This window comes from Sphaeroforma arctica (assembly GCF_001186125.1).
Source record: "Sphaeroforma arctica JP610 unplaced genomic scaffold supercont1.10, whole genome shotgun sequence".
Classification (NCBI taxonomy): Eukaryota; class Ichthyosporea; order Ichthyophonida; genus Sphaeroforma; species Sphaeroforma arctica.
In genome coordinates, this window is record NW_014040548.1 from 169690 (window position 1) to 178611 (window position 8922).

General features: G+C 45.1%; 3 protein-coding genes across 3 annotated transcripts in view; 2 read left to right on the top strand and 1 right to left on the bottom strand.

Annotated features, from left to right (window-relative positions):
• The window catches only part of SARC_00362 (hypothetical protein), a gene marked incomplete at both ends in the record, with an annotated part of 2912 nt that extends 1441 nt beyond the window's left edge, over window positions 1–1471 (top strand). Inside the window, 2 exons of the mRNA XM_014305965.1 lie at window positions 221–470; window positions 840–1471. Of these exons, the coding sequence (XP_014161440.1) occupies window positions 221–470; window positions 840–1471 (882 nt within the window). The remainder of the gene's footprint in view (window positions 1–220; window positions 471–839) is intronic.
• Window positions 1472–1529: 58 nt separating this feature from the next.
• Window positions 1530–1952, top strand: SARC_00363 (hypothetical protein; the record flags this gene model as incomplete). Its single annotated transcript, XM_014305966.1, has 1 exon — window positions 1530–1952. The coding sequence occupies one exon, from the start codon at window positions 1530–1532 to the stop codon at window positions 1950–1952; it is 423 nt and encodes a 140-aa protein (XP_014161441.1).
• Window positions 1953–3121: 1169 nt separating this feature from the next.
• Window positions 3122–8922, bottom strand: part of SARC_00364 (hypothetical protein) — a 6613-nt gene continuing 812 nt past the window's right edge. Inside the window, exons 2-10 of the mRNA XM_014305967.1 lie at window positions 8653–8731; window positions 8256–8354; window positions 7950–8044; window positions 7568–7689; window positions 7089–7260; window positions 6194–6449; window positions 5117–5703; window positions 4193–4357; window positions 3122–3817 (exon numbers count right to left, since the gene is read on the bottom strand). Coding sequence (XP_014161442.1) covers window positions 3556–3817; window positions 4193–4357; window positions 5117–5703; window positions 6194–6449; window positions 7089–7260; window positions 7568–7689; window positions 7950–8044; window positions 8256–8354; window positions 8653–8731 — 1837 coding nt within the window. The 3' untranslated portion in view covers window positions 3122–3555. The remainder of the gene's footprint in view (window positions 3818–4192; window positions 4358–5116; window positions 5704–6193; window positions 6450–7088; window positions 7261–7567; window positions 7690–7949; window positions 8045–8255; window positions 8355–8652; window positions 8732–8922) is intronic.

Below are 8922 nucleotides of genomic sequence, written 5' to 3' on the forward strand. Positions count from 1 at the left end.
TGTTGTTTATGTCCTAGATACAGGGTAATACATATAGAGTATATTGTATGTCCTAATTACATTGGTATGGGGAATCAGTTTATGGAATACATACTGCCACTTGTAGTTCTTGAAGACACATCTTGTATGAAAACTGTGCAAACTAAGAACTTTTGTACACTGTAGTAGATTTGAGCGTCGCATTCTGACAATATTCTTTGAAACACGATTACCATGACAGAGAGACAGGACACCGACTCGTCCCAAAAAGCGGGTATTCAACGATGAGCCCGAAACAAATCATCTTTTCGAGGCCAGAATTAAACGCACGAAGGTCTTGGATAAGCCGAAAGCACAACTGGTGTCAAAGACGGCTTCTGTGCTCAAAGCGGCACTAGACAAGATCAAAGAAGACGAAAAAAAAATTCAGACACCCGCCAAAGTTGGTCCTCCCGCTGTGTTCACAAATATGATGCGCTCATCGGCAAACAGTATGTGTAGTGTGCGTGGGCTTGGTATGGATAATCTTTGAAACGGGCGTGTGTACAGTAGCGTGTTCCGTTGTTCACATGTGCGAGCGTGTTCATTTCACGCGACCATTGGCGTCTCGATCGGTTACAAGTCGATACGGGCTTTTATAGTACTTTTGGCACACCCCGTATTACTGTTCACTGTAGTTGACGAATATCTTTCTGCAGTTCTTCGCTTCATGTAGTCACTCCGCTGACCAGAGCAGTGCTCACTGACTCAGCTATGTTGATGATGGTGACTGTATCTACACGTGGTGACTCAAATACTACCAACCCTATCTTCATTCCCGATTAACACATCATCCGCCTCAAATACTCTTCCCATCGCAGTCACATCGTCAGTGCCACAATCACCAAAGCCCGGATTCCATCTAAAATCTGGTACTCATCACTCGGGTTCTACACCCCCCGCAAAACCGGCTAAGACCCCGTTTGGAAAGTTCGGAACCTCTCCCACTGTCACAGATTCGAGTGTCTTAAAATTTGGTACAGAACCAGCAGCCCCAGCCGTGAATGTGAGCGAGAGTCAAACAGCTGAACCCAAATCACAGGACAAACCCCGCACACAGGTACAGAAATCGGCACAAAGTTCGATTGTGTTTGGCTCTAGCACCTCGAAGAGCTTCCCGTCAGCCACGCCCAGGAAGGATATGGCTCACGAGAGTGCGTTAGGGAGTGCTATATCGAACCCATTTGCAAAGACTGCACAGGACAGCGTGCCATTAGAGCCCTCCACAAGAGAGGACAGTACGTCCTCGGCCAAACCAGTGGCTGCACAGACACCACAGAAACTAGCCCCGGCGAAGGGAAGGACCTTTGGCTTACCCTCAGTAGCGGGTGATGGGCTGGGTAATAAGCCGAGTGGAGTTTCTGGCCGTCTTTTGGGACCGCTGAGCGCACCCACAAAGGTAGGGACGATGCCGCGCACGAGTGTAAAACAAATCATGGACAAAAAATATTAATGATACCACTAATGCGTCAGCTTCCGGGGAAGCAAATACAGATCTGCGTCAAAAATTAATGAACAATACTGCTGCAACTCAGAGTGTGGGGGGTGCTTTGCCGAAGGGGTTTGGGGCCCAATCATCGGCCCCAACCACGTTTAACCCGGTTCAGAAGACCACACCCATTTCTCATAGTCGAGAGCCAGCACCTATGGGATCTGGAATGGGCCAGTTTTCATCGGGACGTAGCCAAACGGATACTGCAGCTGGACCTCTTTTTATTTCCAAACCCCCACAAACGAATGTTCCTGTATTAGCGAAAACAGATACACCTGCGACGACAACTGAGGCACCATCGCCACCTGGGGCGACAGCAGCTACTATCAGCCTGCCATCTGGGAAGGAGAATGTACTGGGGGAAAGGAATCCAAGTGTGCTGGCAAAGCTGACGAGAGGATCGTTAATGGCCCCACTGGTTTTGGGAGTCCGGAAACGTTGACTTTGTTTACATGCCTGTGTTTCATAGTCAATCTTGCTTCAAGGGTTGATTGCGTGCATGTAATTAGGTGTCTACTTCAAGAAGTTTGATGTGTTCAAAATCAGATCGACGGTTGCCAGCAAGTGGTGGGCTACTGCACGTACACAGGACATACCGCAATTTTGCAAACAATTCCGAGTATGGGATCAGGTGTAAGCGATCATACATCGGTTGCGATCTATCATCATCTAGATAGTGCCAGCGCAGTCCAATCGTCAATGCTTGTGACTAAGTGTCACTTGCATACATCTAACTGTATAACCCAAATACACCATCCTGTCTGTAGGCGTACAGGAACAATATAAGCGTAGCGAAATAAATATGTAGCCCGGTCTGTCCTCTCATGCACTTGCGGTTAGTCACCTTATGGATTCCTTTCTATATAAATTTTTGAACTGCACACTGCAACTTGAACCATTGTGTATGCGGTATTGGGGCCTGCGATCGTTGCTAAGGCAACCCGACTCTGTTAGCTTCGGACCACTCTACGACAGTACGACAGGCTCGTACAATACTTCCTTTTAAGGAGAATAAAATGTGATTTGTTCAATCCGCAGTTCTTACGATGTAGATAGCATCCGACGCTTCTATGGGATGACTGCCTACTACTAACTGCTGTAGCTCGCGAATCCTACGTTACTGAAAAGTATGTTTGATGTTGATCAGGCAGTGTATGTATGCTGGAAAAAGGGTAGTAAAGGAAGTACCAGAATGACTTTGGGAGATTGACCCGTTTTACTGACACACGAAGTGTTCACGATCTAAACTTAATACTTCTACAATGCCAGACGTGATCCCAAGGGCCAAGGAACTGCGGAATGGGGTGCATATATGAGTACCGCGAAACGAGTGTGTTTTTCCATATTATAGTCTTATGTGTTCTCAGTACAACCTCATTGTATGCGACCTTGCTGCATCATCACAATCCGAACCCTGCTCGCTGCTATGACCAACACTACTATAAACATATTAACAAATTACCCCTCCACTTACACAACCATAGAATGATTATAAGCCGGATCGGCACTTTTTTAGACGCCATCACAGTTGTGCGTGCTAAACGTAAGCACGGGCTTAGATCCTCGTATGATCTCCAATGGTACACGTGGCCATACTTGCCTCAACACCAACCGTTACTTTAACTTTATTTTATTTACCTTTCGTTCTTATTCTTTGGTTGTCTATCGTCCATATAGATTGATACAGTTTACAATCTAAAAACCCGCATTTGACCGCACACAAGTCTCGGGAGCCCTGCCCTGTCCACGTCTTCGTATACTGGACCGCCTCTGTGGGGTGGACCCTTGGTTCGCACAACCACCTACGCGAGAGCTGATTCCCAGGATTCCGTCCCACTCCACGTATCGGATCCAATGTCAAATTTACTATGTTTAGTGCCTTGAATTTAACTGTCCGGGATAGCAGAGATGTCCGGCCGAACTTTGTGTGGAATCACGTGTGGTGAAAGGAGGCTTAAAGTTTGCATGTCTGATTACAATCAGATTGTTGTCGATTGATGCTCTATTCCCACCGAACAAACAAGTCTAAAACACCCCAGTTGATACTATTCCCGCTTAATTAGAGCCTTTCGGTTTTCTCTCATACATGTCGCGAGCGTGTCTACGTATATACATACATAGGCATACAGCACCCCGAGCGCACTATACACAGACGTCATCAGAAGAGGCACGAACTCCATCGCATCTCCGAAAAGGGCGGTGTGGAGCAACGTTGTGTACACCCACAGGCCCAGGAAGCCGAGCATGTAAGCATCCTCCAGATGCGAAAGATACGTGGTGTGCGAGCTGATTGCATTTGCCTTGCAACTGAATAAAGAATAGGCGTATAATAGGTAATTAGCAGGCGAGTGGGTGGTATCCGCAGTGCTGTGATCAAGACGGCAAGTATTTGATAACAGGATTCGTGAGAATGTACTGATGAATTCCTCACGGATGTTTTCTAGCTTTGTTAATTGCACGGGGTTGTAGAATGTACCTCGACCCACATCACATCGAGGCATGGTGAATGGGTGTGTTAGAAAAGTACTGCCTACTATTTGGGTAAAAAAAGCCTTCCACGCCCAGCCGTAGATAACCGTGCTGCCATGTACGGCACACTAAATACACACAGCAGTATTGTTCTGATAAAACTATAGAACATGCCTATACAATTCGTCCCAAATCAGGCACTCAAACACTCACCTGGTACTGAATGCCATATACGCGTAGCCGGTATACAGCAATAGCAGACTAGCCTTCACCGGTACTTCCTGAGGCATGTACAACAGCGGAAACAGCGCATATGTCCCCGACAAGCTCAAGACCATCAGCACTCTTTGCAAGTTAGCATTCGTGGTGGACAGCAATCTGTAAGTGTGTGGGAGTATGGAGTGATTAGGATAACAGCCTTCGAACAATGCTCCCTACACACTTTTCTGCCGGATCACTCGTGTTAAACAGAAATAATTCTTGACAGCTTATGACGTCACGTACTGTGTCGGGTGAAGCAATCACTAAAACACACGTCTTGGATCAACGCACAAACATAAAATATACTTACACCAATAAATGAATGCGTGCATCTGCATGTAAGCCATCTCATATTCTATACACTTACGATGTTGTGTAATTGTATCGACACATAAATGCGTAAAACTATGAACAGACAAGTTCTGCATTTTTACGCATTTATATGCACGCCAATTCATACATGTATTCATATTTTAGGCTTAAAAATACATAATGCATTAAAGTCGCATATATAAGCGCATCCAACTATAGTACCCGTGTATGATAACTATTGCAATCTTTAACAGTAACTACAACCATACCCATACTTATATGTGTCCTACAAAAGAATCCGTACGAAAATGCATACTCGATGATATTCCGGCCATCGATGATGTTCCGGCCATTAGCAGCGATAAACAACATACAAGCACAGCAACAGCCTACTCCTGCGAAGCAACTCATTGAATGCTCTGCAGATTCAATCTCTCTGCACAACCCTTATACAATTACATTCTCACACTTTCCATACAAAAATATTACTCTCGATTCCCAAAACGGCGTATACCTTTGCCCCCAATAAATACAAGACCAGCCAAATAGTAACCGTAAACATACATGACAGGCAACAAGCCCGTGAGCACAGCCTTCTCGTGCACATGCCACCCCAGCAAAAATACTGTGAGACCGCACAGAGCCACCGCCCGGAGAAACAGATCGCCATTGACCTTCGCATGCTCTATTCTCCCGAGTTGTCCACTTCCCGCGTCATCGTCGCTTCCGCCACTCTTTCTTCCAGTGTTGTGTATTTTGTCATAATTTTCTGTGGTTTCCGCCTTGATAGCCGATTCCGTACCTGTCGGTGTAGTGGCTGTCCCGGGATTGGAACCGACTCTCTGTCTCAACCCCGTAGTAGAGACATGCCCTACAACAGGACTCGGGGTCAAAGGTTCCCCTCCGATATTTTGACCAGATGTACTGGCAGACACACCCTCCGCCTCACACTCGCAGTTTGGATCGGGAACACATGCTAACCATAGTCCACAAAGACATGGCACTAGAGCAGCCAGAATCAAGGCTACCGTCACGGAAGGTGTGACATGTGGCAAAAGAACGAACTCAGCCTCGCCAACCACTCCTGAGGTCATGCTACGGCTGCTTGAGGTATGCTTGCTGTGTGGGCCAATCAGTTTCCTGCACGCCACCTGTATCGTATGAATAGTAGAGCGTTATGTATGCATATCACGTGAAGAGCAAGGGGTGCATGTTGAGCAGAGCAGCGTGTAAGCGCTTTGGGTGGTGCTAAACGTGGGCGTGCCAAGTGAAGCTGACTGTGAGCGCATTGGTGAGAGTGTATTTATGCATAGTAGCAAGAGCTGTTTGTAAGAATGTCATTGACAGCTGCATTTTGAGCAACCATACGTTCTTTGCCCATAGAAGGAAACAGGGGACCACATGAATACGCGTAGTAGAGATCAGGTATTCCTGAGTCAATTCTATTTGGAAGGTCTTGTTCTTGTAAAGATAGATGAGTGAGACAAAACAGTTCTGGACCATGCGTTCAAATAGGAACAAACCACGGACAGCCTTGGCAGACGACTCGCTAATGTCTTTCAATGCAACAATTCATTGCTCACCGTCATAAAAAACACTTCAAGGAGTATACACTTATTTATAATATCCAAAGCGCCATACCAGAACTTTGTCCAGGAATGCATATAGAGCCCAGACATTTGGGGCCCAGTACGCATGGAGCAAGCCTCGGTGGAACGGGAACAAACGCGACATAATCTGCTTAAAGGCAGTATTCATCGCTGGCACCGTGTAAACGTTGCTATCTGAAGTTTCCATAGAGATAGGTAAAGTGGCGGATGCAACCATGGACAAGATGATTGGCCCGAAACTCAGGGCGGTGGTGAATACCACAAGTAATCCCAGGCGTAAGAAACGTCTGCATACAGCACCCGGATGAAGTACATGAATATTAGTGCAAGACAGCGGTGTTCTGGCGGCGGATGCATACTTCAGTGGGCAATTAGAATAGTTTAGGTGATCCGTCTCGGAAACAAAGCATTTACGAAGATTTGTTGAACAAGGCGTACTGTGCAAACAAACACAGCGTCATGGTAGCATATCGTCTAGTTATCTCTCAGTGCCTCAGAGGACGGTGTATTTCGATTGGAAAAACAGGTGCGCTGACCGCAATGACGAGCTTTAGTTTATATATGAATACATAATAAACATGCACCGCTTTTTCGAGTGATTGATAATTCGCTTCAGCAGAATCAAAAAGCAAGCAAGCCATACTGGACTCGTTGTGTAGTATATCACATAGCACATACTGGAAACTCGGCAAGATATAGATCGATAATACCATGTTTGGCAGAGTGTCGTAATATATCGCAGCATACGTACGAACCCACAAGGATCCGAACAGTAAAGCCCCTTGGTATACCTCCATTCAATACGGGTGCACATGAACTTGATTTGAAACATTCAATAATACTTAAGTTCGTGTGAAATCTTCTTGTAGAAGCTCAGAACGTAACCGTGGTGCGGTCGGTAACAGCGGTTGATGGTATTTACATACCTATAAGCAAAGCTGCCTTTTTGTGTGAAGCAATAGCTGCGCAACAGATAAATGCCGAACGCGGGGGCCAGGCCCAGGTATAGGTGTTTCATATTCAGCAGCAGTGTGTAGAGGAACGCTCCTTCTAGTACCCGTCCCTGTTGTATTCTGGTTATAGACAACACGAGCAGTCCTGCAGAGAACCAACCCAAAGTTGAAACGCTACAATTATGACAAGTATAGGAGACTTTCAAATATTTGTTTCGGTCCACGGAAAACTAACAACAAAATCACTGCTTCGAATATCGGATGGCAATCGGGTGATAAGAACTACCCACATCAGAGATAAGCGTGAGCATGAACCTGTAGTACACTCTAATATGTCTCTCCGAGCTGTTCATCAGCGCTCGACCTCTTAGATGGTACGGCAGAAAGATACTCTGAGCGGAAAAAAATAACATGCCCCGTAAAAGAACAATACAAGCCTAATAATAACATACCCAGTAGAACGCTGTTGTACTGAAAGTGGATGTGGTCCAACAGCAATAGTCCGCAATTAAGAACAACCAAGCACACGCACGTGTGGCGCTGTCGATGTGTTATAAACTGTGTCGATACATATCTGCAAGAGTGTTCAGTCGAGTACGCGCAAATTGTGAAAACCCTATGGTGGCTAAAAGACACAATCGATACTCGCGTTCAAATAACGACCATGCACAGTGGCTTTATGAGATTTGCTATCGTGATCGAGGTGTGAGTAAAGACTCTCACTGTCTGTGCTGCATGGACAATTGGGGTATGAAACAGACAGGATGAACAAATCCACAATCATGAACCGAACACGCTTAAAAATTAAGACACTTTTCGCAAAGTACCACCTACTGGGTCACGGCATAGTACAACACCAGATCAGTCGCTATGACACTGAAGCGCTGAAATAGCACTGTATTCCTGGATGCGTAGTTCAGGTTCGCAATCTGCAATGATTTGTATATAAGGTTTGTGGAAGTGCTTTAAAATAGCGCGTGGCAGATAGAAAGACAAAAATTGTACGCTTCAAATGCGCTAGAAATGTATTCAAAGATTAGTATGCTACCAACTATATTAAGGTCACCGCAGCCCAAAGCCTTCGGTCTATGCCAGTACATACTAGAAGTATATATTGCTAAAATTTCGTTGGCCACATACCTGCAGCATTGCAGGGTCCCAGTACACAGCCAAGCATGAGAGAATATACTCAAACCAAGCGAACGCCGGCGGGTAGTCGAGAGTCCATATCGAGGTGTCCTTTAATGCAAAAATTTCAGCAGTAATGAGATTAATTGAAACAGATTTTGATGTGTCTAAAAAAATCGCAACTGCAAATGAATATGTACAACTATATAATTAAACATGAACAACACAAGGAAAAGAACATACTGAATATAAATTCACGTAGATATCTAAATTCAAAACTGCGTCTCTGCATATAGAACAAAGACAGGTATTGTGCCGTCTGTATGAGTTTTTTAAATATGACACTCCCATAAAAATTATGAACACTAGCAACTTTCTCAGAAACAGAAAATATCAGAGTAGAGTATACCTCATAGTACCACCGCGAAAGTGGCAGAGAGTGAGTGATGGCCAACCAATTTCTGTGGACCTCAAAATCTGTAGAACGGCTGATACACGCGAAGAGAAACACCAGATATAGTTCATTAAAGTTTAGTACAACGTGTACTATCAGACCCCATGTAAAATAGGGGCGTGTTCGAGCAACTTCTCAAGTTGAATCTTGTTCTCATAGAAGAACACAAGCGTAAAAAACCCCTTAATGAGAACATCGTCTCACGAAAATCTATACATACACATA